Consider the following 17,776-nt stretch of genomic DNA (forward strand, 5'->3'; position numbering starts at 1 on the left):
AGTTTGTGGGAAAAACTGGGTAGTTTTTCTAGGCTGGTGAAATCTAATTGCTAAGTGTTTACACAAATAACACACAAAGCTAAGAAACAGAAGCAAAGGCTGGCATTTTTCCAATGACTAGCCTGAACAGCCTCCGATCCAAAAGCATGAAGAAGAAAGTAAACTTTAAAATGATTTGAGAGAAAGGTCTATTTTCATGACAGATGGCAATGAAGGTTCTTCAATGCCAATTTAATCACTTTTCCTCAATTTTCAAAGGCTTAGGATGTGGCTCTGAGTGTTTGTGACCAGTACTGTGTCTGCTGAGCTGGAATGGGGCAGGACGGAGACTAATGTGTGCTGTGGTCTCCAGGCCACTCTAGGGCAAGGCCACCCAACTTAGGGCAGCGATGTTGTTCAACAGATAATCTTTCTTTCCACATGGAAAAGTTCTGTTCTTACCAGCCCCATTTTTATGTCACAAAGGCAAAGATTGTCCTTGATTGGGGGCCTAATTTATATAATCACTTTTTGGTCTGATAACCTTAACAAATAGACCTGTTGATGGGGATTTAACTGACAGAATGAACAGTCTCCAAATTTTCAAGTAGGGACTTTTAATTTTTTAATGTTTATTTGAGAGACAGAGAGAGAGAGAGAGAGAGAGAGAGAGAGAGAGAGAGAGAGAGAAAGCATGAGCAGGGGAGGGGCAGAGAGAGATTGAGAGAGAGAGGCAGAGAGGGAGACACAGAAACCCAAGTAGGCTCCAGGTCCTGAGCTGACAGCTCACAGCCTGACACGGGGCTCAAACCCACAAACCACGAGATCATGACCTGGGCTGAAGTCAGACGCTTAACAGACTGAGCCCCCCAGGCACCCCTTGAAGCAGGGACTTCTGATAATTACCTTCCAAGTAAGTGGAGAGAAGGGCCTGACACCCACCAGCCGTGCTGTGAGGGCCAGAACTTGAAGCCCGATTTCCACCCAGGGCTCTGTGAGCTCCATCTGGACTCGTATCTTTTCCAGGAAATATTCTGACAACTATCCTGTCTCACGACACTACTTTACATCTGAACCGTATGTAATTTTTCCAAGGAGATATTGGATACTAGACTTCACTTTTAAACCAATGAGAAAATGTATCTACAGACAAATGAGTCATTAAAGTTCTAATCCCTGGGACTTCCCTATCCAGAGTAGAAAATGCCTCGAATACCACGGTGCTTCTTTGGGAAATAGGTACGTTTTATAGGCTCTTCATACTTTTGGTAAAGGGTCTCAGATGCAAGGCTGATGGGGGAGTTCGCCACCACAGGTGTGCTTATTAATAAGCTGGAGTTGAGTGCGTACCAACAACGCACGAGAGTTCTAGGCGTCAGCGCTGATGAATGCTGCTAAGCACCTGTAAAGACGAAACCTGCCCCTCGCATTCAACGACCTCCTGAGCTCTGTAAGACTCCGGATCCTCGGTGCGGAATTAAGCAATTTATCTGCAGAGCCCTGTCTTCTCCAAGGAGAGACACAGACAATGTCCTTAAGACTACCTGTGCACAACAGTGTTTACCGAAACGGCCGGGTTATTTACACAGCGTTTTCCAAAAGAACTTAATAGTCAGGACCCCAGAGAGACAGCGTGAAAACCCATAGTGGAGGAAGGCTGGCAACCTGTAACCCGGGAGCCAGTGGCCTTCAGGGGACGCTAGCCTGAGCCTTCACCTCCCCCACAACCTCAAGCGCTCCTTTGCTTGTGTCCGGCTCAGCCCCTCGCAGGCCTCCCGCGCGACCCTGGGTCCCCGGGACAAGAAGAGCACTGGACATCGGGCACCGGGCAGCTTCCAAACAGCTCCGCGGATAAAGCAGGATGGTTTGCATCGGAGCTCAGTCCAAAGGGCCTGTCCCACTCCAAGGAAAGGAAGAGACAAAAGTATTAATCATGTTTTCCTTTTAATAAGGCTTTTTACTCAAAAGTGTAGCTTTGAAAATCTCTAGCTTGTGAAAACCGAAGAGCCGGGGAGCCGCCTCGCTGTGCACGCGGCCCCGGAGAGCTGAGGCCCCGCCGCCGCCACAGACCCTCCGTGACCGACGCGGGAAATCAAACGCACCACGTTAAAATCAGAGCCAACATTTAAAATGAGGAGGAGGATGCATGTCCTACGGTGATTCAAGGAGAGGGGGCAAGTTCTTCATACGGTAAAACCAAACACAAAAGGTAAACAAATCTTTAGAAATCACTAGGGCTGTGTGTGTGGTGTGTGTGTGTGTGTGTGTGTGTGTATTTATATAATTAGGATTATCACCAACATTTAAAACTATTAAAAATAAGGTTGCCACCTTAACCTTTCTTTCAGTACCGGGGCATTATTTTAGGAAAAAAAAAAAGATGTCGCCCCGAACCTCGAGCTGCCAAACCTGGAGCCCGGCCGGTGCTGAGCACCCGGAACGCGTCACCCCGTCCTGCTGGCAGGGGGCAGAGAGGCTGCAGCCGCGGCTGGCAGGGGGCCAGGCCCGCCAGAGCACGGCTGACGGCCGACCTGCGTGCGTCCCTGGGAAGAACACACGGGTGCCCACAGTGGGTCTACAGGGGCTGCCAAAGCACCCCTTGCCCGGTCTGCCGTCGAGGCCCGGCAACCTGTTTTGCCCAGAAGCAAGATGGCTATCTTAATCAAAAAGGGAAGCTAGATTTTTTTTAAATAACTTAAAAAAAAATCATTTTTATATAAAGCAGCAAAAACATATTTTCCTCTCTGCGGAAAGAAAAAACGTGAACAAGGGAGCACGGCGACGCGACTGGACGGTCCACGAACTTCCGCTCAGCTCAGCTCGGTGCAGACGGCACCTCCGCGGGGCTGCTGCTCCCTGGCGCCCTCCGTGCCGTCTGCACAAGATTCTTTGGTGCCCTCGGCCGCTCTCCGGCTTTCCTCCCGATTTAAATTTTCCTTCTCCGCCCCCGTCCCGTTGGGGATAGAGTTCTCGCCGTTCACGAGCCCGTTCTCCACGGCCTTCGCCCCGCCCACGGCCTCGGCCAGGGTGAGGGCCTCGTGCGCGCCGGCCTCCTCCTCCAGGCTCCTCAAGGCCAAGGGCAGCCTGGCGCCCCCCGCGCCGCTCTCCTCGCACCGGGGCAGCGGGGCCCCCGCCTCCATCTGCTTGCGGTAGTACTTCCGGTTGGCGGCCGTGCTCTTCACCGCCTTCTCCAAAATCTCCTTTTCTCCTAAGCGCAGCTTGATGGCCATTGTTGCGCGCACAGAAAGGCTGTGGTTTTTCAAGAAGGCCTTGTCTTCCTGGCCAACGAAAAAGAGCAAGGTTAATTCTGAGGAGTCTAAATCGGCAAAAGCATGGCGACAGAAGGCAGATCAGTTGCTGCCAGGGATGGGGGCACGAGGGAGGTGTTAGGGGTGACAGAAGGTTCTGGAACTTGACTGTGGTGGTGGCTGCAGGATTTGTGGGCTTCTAGCAGAACGTCCACGTTAGAAGTGTGGATTTTATTGTATTTATTTATTGATTTTTAACATGTATTTATTTTTGAGACAATGTGAGAGACAGAGCATGAGCCGCAGAGGGAGACACAGAATCTGAAACAGGCTCCAGGCTCCCAGCTGTCAGCACAGAGCCCGACGCAGGGCTCGAACCCACGAACCGCGAGATCATGACCTGAGCCAAAGTCGGACGCTCAACCGACTGAGCCACCCAGGCGCCCCAATTTTATTGTATTTAAATTCCACCCCGGTAAAATGACCTAAGATGAAAACGGTGAGCCTAAATCTCATGCCTGCTGCACCACATCTGACAGCGAGCTCGGCCGATTTTAGGAGGTGGTGTCTGTCCTGTGCACTGACGGCCCAGGGGGCTTGGCACCTGGTTGGGTGAATGTGAAATTAGGGACGCGAAGGTCAGCTTTAAAAGCACAAATGAAAACTCAGAATGACAGAAGAGTGGTGAAAAAATTTTTCAAATCTGTCTTCTTATCAACAGTGCTTTAATGCGATTCTTCTGGTAGGTATACATACGGTAAGTAGAAAAACCTTAGTAAGCTGAGTGACAAAGATCAGATGCCCAATGATCTTGCTAAAGAAAGTAATTGACAGGGGCGCCTGGGTGGCTCGGTCGGTTAAGTGTCCGACTTCGGCTCAGGTCATGATCTCGCGGTCTGTGAGTTCAAGCCCCACGTCGGGCTCTGTGCTGACAGCTCAGAGCCTGGAGCCTGTTTCGGATTCTCTGTCTCCCTCTCTCTCTGCCCCTCCCCTGTTCATGCTCTGTCTCTCTCTGTCTCAAAAATAAATAAACGTTAAAAAAAAAAAAAAATTAAAAAAAAAAAAAGAAAGTAATTGACATTTAGGAAGGAATCTCTCATCAGAAACCCTTAACAACATGACACAGCTCAACTCCTCATCTACTCGATCTAATTACCTCAATGGTTGTTTTGTAGGTTTTTAAAAGAAGCGAGGCTCGATCTTCAAGAAATGTCCAAAGTTTGACCTCATTGTCCCAGCTAACGGGATACTCAGAATTACCCAAGGTGAAGATTCTGTCTATAGCGTTATCTCCCAGCAAATGTTCTTTCAATTCTTCTGCAAGAAACACAAACAGCCATCTGTTAGGGAAGAAACAGCACGGCTTCTCGGCTTCTCATTTAACAAGCAACCCACCTTGGAAAATATCTTCCCCAATGACATCGTTCTCCTGTGGCTGAAAGCTCTCCCTGATGGAGGGGGCCGGGCCGTGCTAGGCTCTCCAGGGTGAGTCAGGGCTAGGTTCAGGAGGGGTGTGTGTGTGTGTGGGGGGGGGGGGGGGGGTCCTCCTGATCTGGAGTCCGGACCAAGCCTTGGGGCGGCACTGTCGCTCGTTTTTATGGGGGACGCCGAGAGCTTTTACACAGTCTCACGAGATACATTTTAAGGACAAACTATAGGGACACGGCCCTCATGCTGACGATACCCTTCTCACAAACCGTGAGCTCAGTCACACCCACGGGGTCAAAACGACATTTAGGTTGACAACGTAAATAGCAAAAACGCGTTAAATAGGACAACAATCCAGTGACCCTTCTCTGTGTCAGTCAGAATGGAGCTCATGCCAGTAGCTGGCCTGACAAAGCTGTTTACCTCCTAACACGCAAACCCCGGGCTGAAAGAAGCAAGAAAATGGACTATAAAAACCTTAGTTCATGAAAAATGTGCCTAGATCCCTCCCTTGTCAGGAATTAAATAGAAATTACAAGTAAACACAAGTGAACATCTCAATTACCTTCAAATATATGTGAGAGGAGGAAAGAATTCAGCAACTGCTCTGAGCATTTCATCTCCTGGCACATTATCTTCAAAAGACCCAAATATGCCCGTCCTAGTCACGCTCAAGAAATATCCCCGTACTTCTTATGTAATTACGAGCCAGTATCTCTTTCAGAGCAAAATGCCCCACAGCTGTCACTCTTTACAATTCAAATTGGAGAACTTCTGCTGCCAGCAAACTGAACTTTTATTAGTATTAGTTAGAGGAATTCAAAGGATAATATAACAATTGTCTTGACATGACAAGTTGTCTTTGACTAAAGAGAAACTACAGAGAATCATCGGACCTAAAATGATTCAAGCAGTTTGGTTTTTTGTTTTTTTTTGAAGAAAACAGAAGTTAATCGAACGTTCAAAAAAGAAATTTATTAAGGTGCATTTGTTAGCAAAAGGGCATGAGAAAATGCAGGATTTTTAGATTTCGGATCCTCCAGTTTATATTTTGGGTAAAGTGCTGACCGTTTAAGACGCGTTTCCTTGGTGGTAGACGTTTCTTTTCGGAAGCTCCCCCCAGTCCTCAGGTCGCCAGTTTTGATTGGTTCCTAAGCGCACGCACGTTCTGCCCTCCAAGCTGGCAAGCTGAGTGAGGGGCAGGAGCAGAGACTGGGGACTGCTGGCGACAGGACACCCCCAAGAGGGGACACACAACAGCGTCACCACGCGACCAAAGGCTTCAAGAGTAGGTTCCTCCCTACGCTTCCCTGCAGCCAACAAAGAACGCAGCCCTGACAGAGCCTCCGTGCCTTCCCCCAGCCACCACGGGAGTCACGTTAGGTCACCCCCGACGGCGACCGGTGCCCTCGCTCCTCAGCCTGGCTCCATGTCAACCGCAGGTTCCTCCAGACCCCTGGACTAGTGTCTCTTCCACGGAGCGTGTTCTCTGCAAGCCAGCGGGAGCCACGTGGGATGCCCGGGGCGCAGGCCCTGCAGGGAGAAGAGCTGGTCCTGACTCGGGCCGCCGTCTGCCAGCTCAGGGCCACGTCACTCAATCCCTTGGAACCGGAGCTTCCACGTCAGTCAAGCGCGAAGCCCTACACCTCACAAGCCTGACGACAACTAACAGAACGTAGCATGGCGCCTGGCATACAGCAGGAGCTCACGCATTACAGGGATCAGCATCACTGTCATTTTTCTCAGTTGTAAGTCTCCTCGGGATCGGAATGGTGACCTTCACCTTTATACCTCTTTACTGTACACGGGACAGGCCCATGGGAAACCCTTCACTGGTGTTCGCTAAACTGACTGATGAGCCACCACCAAAGGAAAACCTCGCTGGAAGCTGGGCCTTCGACAGTGTGGCCGCTTCTGAGGGACAAGCTCCATCCACCCCCCCCCCACCCCACCCCACCCCGCCTTGGGTCCTGTGGTTGGGTGTCGAAATCACCTGTTTGGGGACTAAGTTTCTTCCACGTCTGTCCTGACGTCAAAGCCTGGACTGGGCATCCAGACGTGAAAACAGGGGGCCGAGGACAGCAGAGCCCAGCAGACCCCACCACCGCGGGCCACAATTCACCTCTGCGGACCAGACTGCCCTCTCCCCAGTGCCCGAACAGCCTTCTTCAGAGGAATGCTTGTTTGTTTGTTCAGTTAGGTGCTAACTCTCTCACTCACTTCTTCCTACTCAATCTGTTTTGCATGGGATTTGAGGTTGTTTACAACAGCAGATACACACACACTCACACGCACACACACACTTGCAAATGAAACTTCAGGGAAGGAAATAAGAAAGAGTAGAGCAAAAATAAATGATACAGAAGCGAAAAAAGAACAGATCAATGAAACCAGAAGCTGGTTGTTTGAAAAAACAAATAAAATTGAAAACCACTAGGCAGACTTAGCCAAAATAAAAGAAAGGACCCAAGTAAGTGAAATCACAAATGAGAGAGAGAAGAAATAACAAACCAACACCTTAAGAGAAATACAATCTTAAGAAGAGTATCATGAAAAACTATATGCCAACAAAGTGGGCAATTTGGAAGAAACGGATAAATTCCTAGAAACACACAGATTAGTGAAACTAAAACAGAAAGAAATAGAAAATTTGAACAGACCCATAACCAGCAAAGAAACTGGGTCAGTAATCAAAAATCTCCCAACAGACAAGAGTCCAGGGCCAGACGGCTTCCCAGGCGAATTCTACCAAACATGTAATGAGTTAATACCTATTTTTCTCAGACTATTCAAAAAATACAATAGGAAGGAAAACTTTCAAATTACAGAGGCCAGCATTACTGATACCTAAACCAGATAAAGGCACCACAAAAAAAAAAAGAACTACAGGCCAATATCCCTGATGAACTGGATGCAAAAATTCTTAATAAAATACTAGCAAACCGAATCCAACAGTTCACCCCGATCAAGTGGGATTTATTCCTGGGTTGCAGGGGCAGTTCCATGTTTGCAAATCAATAACGTGATGCACTGCATTACTAGAAGAAAGGAGAAGAACCACATGACCCTCTCAACAGATGCAGGAAAAACACTGGCAAAGTGCTAATGGCCATTCAGGATAAAAATCCTCAACAAAGCAGGTTAGAGGAACCCAATAAAGTCCATATATGAAAACCCCACAGCCAGTATCATCCTCAATGGGGAAAAACTGAGATCTTTTCCTCTGCAGTCTGGAAGACAACATGGATGTCCACTCTCGCCACTGCTCTTCCACAGAAGACTAGAAGCGCTAGCCTCAGCAATCAGACAACAAAAAGAAATAAAAGGCATCCAAATCAGCAAAGAAGAAGTAAAGCTTTCACTATTTTCAGATGACAGGATACTATATACAGAAAACCCAAAAGACTCCACTAAAAACTATTAGAACTGATGCACGAATTCAGTTAAGTTGCAGGATACAAAATCAATGTGCAGAAATCAGATGGATTTTGATACTCCAATAATGAAGCAGCACGGTGAGAAATTGAGGGATTCACCCCATTCACAACTGCACCAAAAACAATAAGATACTTAGGAATAAACCTAACCAAAGAGGTGAAAGGTCTGTACTGTGAAAACTATAAAACACTGATGAAAGAAACTGAAGATGACACAAAGAAATGGAGAAACATTCCGTGCTCACGGAAGAATAAATATCGTTAAAATGTCCATACTACCCAAAGCAATCCACACATTTAATGCAATCCCTATCAAAATACCAACAGCATTTTTCACAGAACTAGAACAAACAATCCCAAAATTCGTATGAAACCATAAAAGACCCCAAATAGCCAAAGTAATCTGGAAAAAGAAAAACAAAGCTGTAAGCATCACAATTCTGGACTTCAAGTTATATTACAAAGCTGTATTGATCAAAACAGTATGGTACTCACACAAATACAGATACATAGATCCACGGAATAGACTAGAAAACCCAGAAATGAATCCATAACTATATGGTCAATTAGTCTTTGACAAAGCAGGAAAGGATATCCATGGGAGAAAAACAGTCTCTTCAACCAATGGTGTTGGGAAAACCGGACAGCAACATGCCGAAGAATGAACCTGGACCATGTTCTTACACCATACACAAAAATAAGTTCAAAACGGATGAAAGCCCTAACTGGGAGACCTGAAATCATTAAAATCGGAGAGAACACAAGCAGTAACCTCTTTGACACTGGCCATGGCAACTTCTTACTAGATATGTCTGCTGAGGCAAGGGAAATAAAAGCAAAAATAAACTATTGAGAATTCATAAAAATAAAAAGCTTCTGCACAGCAAAGGAAACCATCAACAAAGCTAAAAAGCAACCTATGGAATGGGAGAAGATATTTGCAAATGATATATCTGATAAGGGTCAGTATCCAAAATCTATAAAGAACTTAAAAAACTCAATGTGCAAAAAACAAACGATCCGATTAAGAAATGGGTAGAGAACATGAACAGACATTTCTCCAAAGAAGACATCCAGGTGGCCAACAGACACATAAAAAGTTGCTCAACATCGCTCATCATCAGAGAAATAAATATCAAAACTACAATGAGAGATCACCTCGCGCCTGTCGAAATGGCTAAAATCAACAACACAGGAAATAACAGGTGTCGGTGAGGCTGCAGAGAAAGGGGAATTCTCACGCACTGTTGGTGGGAATGCAAATTGGTGCAGCCACTCTGGAGGCCAGTACAGAGGTTCCTCAAGAAACAAAAAATAGATGTACCCGATGATCCATCAATTGCACTACTAGGTATCTATCCAAAGAATACAAAAATACAGGGGCACCTGGATGGCTCAGTCAGCTGAGCGTCCAACTCTTGATTTTGGCTCAGGTCATCATCTCACAGTCGGTCATGAGTTCAAGCCCCATGTCGGGCTCTGCACGGAGCATGGAGCCTGCCTGGGATTCTCTCTCTCTTGCTCACGCACACACACACACACTCTCTCTCTCTCTCTCTCAAAAATAAATAAACAAACATTAAAAAGAAATTAAAAACACGACTTCAAAGGGATACATACACCCTGAGGTTTATAGCAGCACTACCAACAATAGGCAAATTATGGAGGCAGCCCAAAAGCCCATCGACCGATGAATGGATAAAGATGTGGTGTATATATATATATTAGGATATTACTCAGCCACAAGAAAGAATGAAATCCTGGCATTTGCAATGATGTGGATGGAACTAGAATGTATTATGCTAAGTGAAGTCAGTCAGAGAAAGGCAAATATCCTATGATCTCACTCATATGTGGAATTAAACAACAACACCACAAAGGGGAAAAAGTGTGTGTGGCGGGGGGGGGGGGGGGGGGACCAGAAAACAGACTCTTAACAATAGAGAACTAACAGGGTTGCTGGAGAGGAGGTGGGGGGCGGGGGTGGGCTAAATGGGGGGATGGGCACTGAGGAAGGCACTTGTTGGGATGAGCCCTGGGTGTTGCACGTACATGATGAATCACTGCATTCTACACCCTTAACTAGTATTAAACCGCTGGTTAACTAACTGGAATTTAAATAAAAACTAAAAACAAAACACACAAAAACAGTAAAAGCGAAGCCTTAGGACTATGGGATTGGGCCTACTGGGGTGGGGGTGGGGGGACATTTTCAGACCAAACACAAAAACGCAAGCACAATCAGTCAGGATAAGAAAGGCCAAAAGTCTGAGCTTAAGCAAACATAAGAGTAGATGCTGAATACGGGCATTTAACTCTTTCTCTGCCTGAAGGGAGAGGCTGCGGACAAGAACATTTTGTGATGCAAACAGGGTCGTCTCCAGTGTTAACCTGACAGGACGCCTGACGTTAGGAAGCCTGCCAGCAATCTCGCATCTCAAAAGCAGAGTCGGCCAGCCAGGGAGGTCCCGTGGCCCACGAATGCCACGCTGACCACACGACTTCGGGGGGACTCCCAGGTCCATGCACTGTGCGGGGAATACGGCTGTCTGCGGAACGAGCACATCAAAAACTCCCCTCCGCAAACACAGAATTCTGATGCAGTTACAGGATCCCAGATGTTTTTTCTTCCAGTGCAGTAGAGAATTAGTTGTTTATTACAAATGAATATTGACAACACATCAAGGACTTAATAAAACACTTCCAGGGTAAAACGGATCAACTTCTTTCTCCAATGTTGCCCTCCCCCCTCCCCCGAGAAAGCGCTCTAGTTTTAAACAATTTTATCTTGAATCTGCATCACTATGCTTTACACTTTATGCATTTTTTAAAAAGTCAACTTCTTTTTTTTTTTTTTTCCTCCTGAAATGATTTACCTTCAGTCATGCAGAATACGCGGAGAAAAGCCAGGAGCTGGGCAGAGACGGGCGGCTCGGTAAAATGCAGCGCAAACACACTGGAACTGACAAAGGCAGAAGCATTAGTCGCCCTGCCTGGGCACCTGCCCTCAGCAACTGAGAGCCCTTCACTCCACGCTCGGGGAGGGCGGCCGCCCTCGAGGGGCGCTGACCCGCGTGACTCATCCCGACCCCTCACCCTCACCCGAGGCGCGCAAATGTTGCTTTCAGTGCCTGCAAAGTGCAGAAGGTAGGGCCTCTCTCGGGGGATGCCAGTCACCGCCCCATCGGCAGTTTCTAAAAGCCTTAATCTCAGGGTGCGTGTGCCAACTAAGAGAATTAAGTGTGCCCACGGTTCTTAAAAAATGTTAACAATAATTTATGTTGAGTTCACATTTTAATCATTAATCAAATATTGGCAAGTTCAATAAAAAAAGGCCTGGTTAATCCATTTTCATTAAGAATGGTTCCTCCATTCCCGGGAGAACTAATAAATCATAATTCTTGGCTTCTTTATCATTTTGCACCTCAAATGCGAGAGAATCTTCAAGAATTTAACCAGAAATTCTTGAAATCACTAGGGATCATGACTTCATTACAGAAACTAATGGTGGCAAAGAATTAAATGAAACAAATTGATCCGGGTCATTAACCTTTTCAAGGTGAAAGACACTAATGATCCACAGTATTTATTTAACTTAATGAGGAGTTCAGGCCGTGTCCCCTGGAAGGGACCATGAGCGCCCTCAACGACGCTGACGTTTATCTGAAAACGCCCGTGAGTCTCCACGCGTCCCGGTCTAAATCTGCTGTGCAGGAGGGGGATGCAGACACGGGGACAGACCACTCTAGAGAAGTTCTACTGACACACCAACGAAACACTGTGCGAGTGGAAATGCTTCTAGGCGCGCAGGGGAGAGCCGGGCGTCTCTGTACGTACGTGGGGATGCCGGCGCGGGCCAGGACCTCGGCCTTCATGGCGTACAGTCGGTCACTCTTACTCACTCCCAGCTTTATTTTCACTCTGTCGTGTGAATTATTGTCAAAGAAAAAACCACTGTGGATCACAAACTCTGCATTTGACCGAGTGCCATAAAAAATGTAAATCTGAGATGCAGTAAAGAAAAAAATAAAGGGATATAAAAGAAATTTAACATCATTCTCAATACAGAGCAGGGCAAAGGATCAGTTCTCACATGTTCAACTGGACGTCACACCGCACACACAAAACAGCCCTCACGTGATCTCCTGCAGCCCCAGCAAGGCGTGCAGTTCCCCCTTCCCCCAAACCGGCTGAGATGGGCCAGGAAGGGCGTCCGCTCCCGCCACCGCGTGGGCCTGCCTGGTTCACAGAGGAGCCCCGGCCGGGGTGCGCACTGCCCCTTCTCCGTCCCCGGGACGGCGAGAACGGCCGGCACGTTATGACTGCACGTGGCAGTTCGTCACAGTCCGTCCCCCCCCCCGCCGCCTCCTTCCACTACAAGGGTCTCTTCTGGAACAAGAGTTTCAGGCCGTGTCCGTCAGAAACTCATTTCCAGTTCCTGTGGCAACTCTGCACCCCGCAGGGGGTCTCTAACTCTTCTGCGGGAAGGGAAGGGCCGACCGGCTTCGTTAGACTCGCATTGCTCATTTCGTCTCAGCTGGGGCGTCAATGGTCGACATCAGTTCTGCTTTCTGGGGTTAACCGCTCGGTCCTGAGACCGAGGGGTGGAAAGCAGGCATTCAGGGATGCGTATTTTCAAACTCACCGAAAGGCTTACCCCTGCCCCCACCCAAATCATGAGATGAAATCTGCAGATTAAAGTGGAAAGATGTACGGTGCCCGAGTCCCTTGATTTTGCCACTTAAATAAATTGCAAATATGAGGTCAACTGTGCAAATAATTGCACTTAAATCTGTTTTCTCCGTGGGCCCAAAGCACAGTACGTTTCTTACGGCTTCAGGTCTCGAGACGTACTCCCCAGACGGTCCTAAATCCAAATCCCTAATTTTGTGCCCGAGCTAAATCCCTTTTTAAACTTATCAACACAACGCGAGCTCTGTGCCCACCGGCCGGCCCCCGGTCCGCGAGCCGGTGCGTGAGCGCCGCCCACCTGCTCTCCAGCCCGGAAGTCCTGCAGGGCCACGCACTCACATCGGTCGTCTTCCAGGTTGTAGCCGGTGGTGATCTAGGCGGGGTGGAAGGGGACAACTGTGAGCACGGAGGGGTGCGGTGCCCTCCCTCGCGAGGGTCTGCTTTGGCAGTCAGAAGATAGAAGGCAGCCGAAGGCACCTAAAAGGGCGCCTTCTGCATGCGCTACAAAACTGACAAACAACTTCTTGGTTATTGTAATCAGTTCTATTTACACCAGAAATTCTTACACAAGATTCCGCACGTGGAGTGAGGGAAGGACCTGACTCTTCGGAAAATACAGTGGACAGTGTCCCTCGTTGGTCTCAAGCAAGCGTCACCATTTGTCCCAAAGCGAGCCCCACGGACGGAAGCAGGGTCTCCTGGAGAGCACGAGCTGACTCCAAATGACTCCAAATACCGTTCCTCTCACCTCTGGCCGCTAAGAAACTAACATGTGTCTTCCATCGGGTAAACAACCGGGGGAAAAGGAAAGCCTGTTTCTAAACTATGTACTTATTTTACTCTGAAATTAGAGAAATTGAAACTTTCAGATAAGCAAAGGAAAATCAACAACTTAGCTGTGGTCTATCTTTCTGCTGAGCGCTGTATGTAAGCATCTCTAAGGCCATTACAAGTAAGTACCCCAGACCCGGTCCCAGGCCAGAAACCCACATCTCCCCCCCCCCCCCCAAGTCTGTCCCGTCCTGGGGGGCCAGGCCACTTCACAGGCCACAGAGGTGTTCCTGGTGCCACTATGGGCCAGCACTTGAACTCCTAAATTAGCCTTCGGGTCCTTGCCTTCCTCATCACTCCCTGGCATGGCTGAGGTCCTAACCATCGGCAGCTGGCTTCAGATTCCAGCACTGTCCCTCCCGCATCCCTAGTGACATTACAGTGCCGGCCTCCTGTTTAAAACCTTTTGGTAGCGGGTGCCCGGGTGGCTCAGCCGGTTGGGAGTCCGACTTCGGCTCAGGTCATGAACTCGCGGTTTGTGGGTTTGAGCCCCACGTCGGGCTCTGTGCTGACAGCTCGGAGCCTAGAGCCTGCTTTGGAATCTGGGTCTCCCTCTCTCTGCTCTTCCCTGACTTGTGCTCTGTCTCTCTGTTATCTCAAAAATAAACAAACGTTAAAAAACATTAAAAAAAACAAAAAAACAAAAACCTATTGGTGGCCATCCACCTTACCTACAGGCAGAAATCCAAATTCTTTTTTTTTTTTTTTTTTTTTAAATTTTTTTTTTTTTCTACGTTTTTTATTTATTTTTGGACAGAGAGAGACACAGCATGAACGGGGGAGGGGCAGAGAGAGAGGGAGACACAGAATCGGAAACAGGCTCCAGGCTCCGAGCCATCAGCCCAGAGCCTGACGCGGGGCTCGAACTCACGGACCGCGAGATCGTGACCTGGCTGAAGTCGGACGCTTAACCGACTGCGCCACCCAGGCGCCCCAGAAATCCAAATTCTTGAGCGAGGCCGGTTTACGGGGAGGCCCACGTCCCCCTGGGGCCCCTGACCTGCCACTCGCCTGCCACGCCCGGCCACTCTCCCACCTCCTTCATGTCTGGAGCTACCTTTCGCTCCCGCTTTGCTTGAGCCCTGGCTTCTTTGGGGACACCGCCTCTCATCCTACCCAACCCCCCTGTACTCCCAGAGTCCCTGTACTGTCACCCTCCCACCCAACACCCACCCCCAGCAGCAGTCTGGAAGCTCCCGTGTCAACCGTGTCCCCCGACACTGTCTCTGACAGAACTCACTGATGCGTGAGCCACTGGGATAAGAACAGGGCCCCCAATTTACACGAAAAGCTCCTTATGGGAAGTCTGTCCTTTATTTTTTTTTTTTAATTTTTTTTTTCAACGTTTTTTATTTATTTTTGGGACAGAGAGAGACAGAGCATGAACGGGGGAGGGGCAGAGAGAGAGGGAGGCACAGAAGCGGAAACAGGCTCCAGGCTCCGAGCCATCAGCCCAGAGCCTGACGCGGGGCTCGAACTCACGGACCGCGAGATCGTGACCTGGCTGAAGTCGGACGCTTAACCGACTGCGCCACCCAGGCGCCCCGGGAAGTCTGTCCTTTAGAGCGGCCCCCCGATCTCTTAGACGGTCTGTAATTATTCATTAATTCCTTTGATCTCTTCATTTTGTCCTGGAGAATCAAAGTTCAAGACCACTGCAAGTGCCACTTACTGAAAAAGGCATCAACAGCGTGGATCCAAAAACTGACTCCTGAGTCTAGGGAGTGACATCTGTAGGACGGAGGGCCACGTGACGACAATCTTTCAACCCAGGACCCCCAGAACCCGTGGTTTATGAACCGCATCATACTGCCACTCCGCAAAGACCAAGAGAAACACGAAAGCAACAAGAAATGAATGCAGCCAAGGAATCTGGCACATTTGCCCTCCCAGAACAGGTTCCACACTTGGTGAGATCAGCTCTGTGAGGTTCCTGCCCAAAGTCAAAATCACTTTTCTGACCTCACACGGGATTCTGAGAAGCATGGAGTAGGAACTGCCCACAGACCCCCAGCCCTGAAAGTCTGCGGCTCCATGGTATGGTTGCACAGGGACCTGGCAGGAGCATCACACAGCAGGAGGGAAGTCAGGGAAGCAGGAGGGATGGGGAAGGGCCAGCGATAAGCTGAAATAAACAGGCAGAAATACGGGAGACAGATAACGGGACAGGAGGCGAGCCTCACAGAAGGGGGAGTATGGCGATGCCACACAGGGGACCCAGGGCAGCCTTCCTTGAGGAAGTCTGTGACTGGTCTTTGGAGACATCTGACGAACATGTATTTCAGGCGCTGGGAAGAGCCCGTGCAAAGGCCCTGAGGTGGGCGTGTGCCAGTGTCTGAGGAAGCACAGGGGCCTAGACCTGTGTGTGGTGGGAGTACAACGGGGACACATGGAGCGGGGAGCCTTGTCTGCTACTTACAAAAACCCAGGCTTTCATTTTGAGACTAGAAAAAAGCCTTGTGTAAATCTGAACGTTTTAGAGATTTCAATACTCAAACAGACCTTGAGAGAGAGCCTCTCTCGCTTCTGCTTGAACTTCCCAAGGCCCTTCCATCCTGACCAGGAGAGGTACACGCTCAAATATAAGGGCTGCTTATTCCAACATGCTTCACCCACTGGAACGGACAAACCACTTGTTAGTGTTCTCCACACAAACGGCATAACCTCGAGAAAGGAACATTGCTGCTTACGTGAGTTCTGAACCAGTCGCCCAGAATTCGGAGCTACAGCATTTCTTCCAGTTTAATATGGTGTCCCATGAACTTGTCTAAACCTGTGTCTCCATGTGGCTAGGCAATCAGCTCACGCTTGCCACCACCTCAGGCCCGGGAACCCAGCCGGCCTTCTCTTTTCTCCCCCGTCTCCCTGCTGCTACCGCTTTGCAATTGCCGTCACGGGCTTGGCTCTCCCATCTCAGCTCCCACCACCAGGCTTTTGTCAGAAGCACAGAGCGTTGCTGGGTTACAGATGTCTACCTACTCCCTCGGCGAGCGTCAGAACAGACAGACAACGACCGTCAGGATAGACACACGCACAGAAGACAATCACCTGTCTGCGAAGCCAAAAGCCTTAATTTCGGGTCCCTTGCAACTTCACGGTGTTAAAACAGATTCTCACATTCTAGCAGACACAATTTCCCCTGAAGTCTTGTAATTGCAATCGAAAGCAGTTCAGCCAAGGTGTGGAGTGCGGGATGCAAGGGAAACGGCCACCGTAAGAAAAAGCACCACCACCTTGTCGGAACCCTCTAGAGGTTAGCCCCGTATCGCCAGCTCTGTGATAGGACACGGACCTTATGAACCGCACTGGAGAAAACAGCGTTCGTGGTTGTCATCGACTCCTTATTTTCATCTTGAGATAAACGGACTTTTTCTTTTTTTTTTTAAACTCTTGGAAAAAAAGTGAATAGCTTAATCCCACTTATATGAAAGCAACACAAAAGCTAGTGAGCACGTGAGTGTGCGAAGGGGCACAAATGCGCACCTGATGGAGGGAGAGATTCGCTCACAGACGGGCCCGGGGCCCGGGCTCTGGGTGCTGGCGGGGCAGGGAACCTCCACATCTCACGACTGCAAAGGCATCTCACTGGTTAACGGATTTTGTTTGCTTACCATAATGTGTGTACTTTTTCAAATTTTAGAAATGAGAAACCTCCAGTGGTCAGTCAAGTCTGAGAACGAATGACCGAACCCAGGGAAACAAAAAGGAGAACGCTATAGTCAAACATTAAAAGCGTTTTGAAAACTTTGAAAACTTCCATCTGATAATCAGTTTAAAATAGCTCTGAAGGGGGGGGGGGGGACAGAAAAAGAATGAAAACTTTTATTCATTAATGAAAATAAATAAAGTATGCTGTCCCTTAATATGGCTAATTAAATCAAGCATATCTAAATGAAGGCAGAAATGTAATTATAGGAGTGAAACCATTCTTTCTGTACAATTTAAGAGTATTACTTGCTGCTAGACCTTCCCAAATTAGCACCGGGGTATTCCATCGTCAAGGATTTGGCTCGTGCTACATGTGTTCTGGCCATTTTGTGGAGTTAAGATGTGCAATACTCATTGACAGCATATTTTAAGCCTATTTATAATCCTGCTAATAATCACAAAGAAAGCAGACGTTGAGGAAAGATGGACAAAAAAGTAAAACTAAGCCAGTGT

The 17,776-nt window shown here is 48.4% G+C and overlaps 1 protein-coding gene across 3 annotated transcripts in view; it reads right to left on the reverse strand.

Moving 5' to 3' along the window:
• Positions 1 to 1,904: 1,904 nt before the first annotated feature.
• Positions 1,905 to 17,776, reverse strand: part of SETD3 (SET domain containing 3, actin N3(tau)-histidine methyltransferase) — an 81,295-nt gene continuing 65,423 nt past the window's right edge. Inside the window, exons 9-13 of one of the 3 annotated variants that reach the window (XM_058740269.1) lie at positions 13,083 to 13,157; positions 11,930 to 12,096; positions 10,969 to 11,054; positions 4,384 to 4,544; positions 1,905 to 3,257 (exon numbers count right to left, since the gene is read on the reverse strand). In XM_058740269.1, coding sequence (XP_058596252.1) covers positions 2,790 to 3,257; positions 4,384 to 4,544; positions 10,969 to 11,054; positions 11,930 to 12,096; positions 13,083 to 13,157 — 957 coding nt within the window. In that variant the 3' untranslated portion in view covers positions 1,905 to 2,789. Of the gene's footprint in view, positions 3,258 to 4,383; positions 4,545 to 10,968; positions 11,055 to 11,929; positions 12,097 to 13,082; positions 13,158 to 17,776 lie in introns of those variants that run through there. The other 2 variants (XR_009264768.1, XM_058740270.1) reach the window with 2 other exon arrangements.

This window comes from Neofelis nebulosa, chromosome 7 (genome assembly GCF_028018385.1).
Source record: "Neofelis nebulosa isolate mNeoNeb1 chromosome 7, mNeoNeb1.pri, whole genome shotgun sequence".
Lineage (NCBI taxonomy): Eukaryota > Metazoa > Chordata > Mammalia > Carnivora > Felidae > Neofelis > Neofelis nebulosa.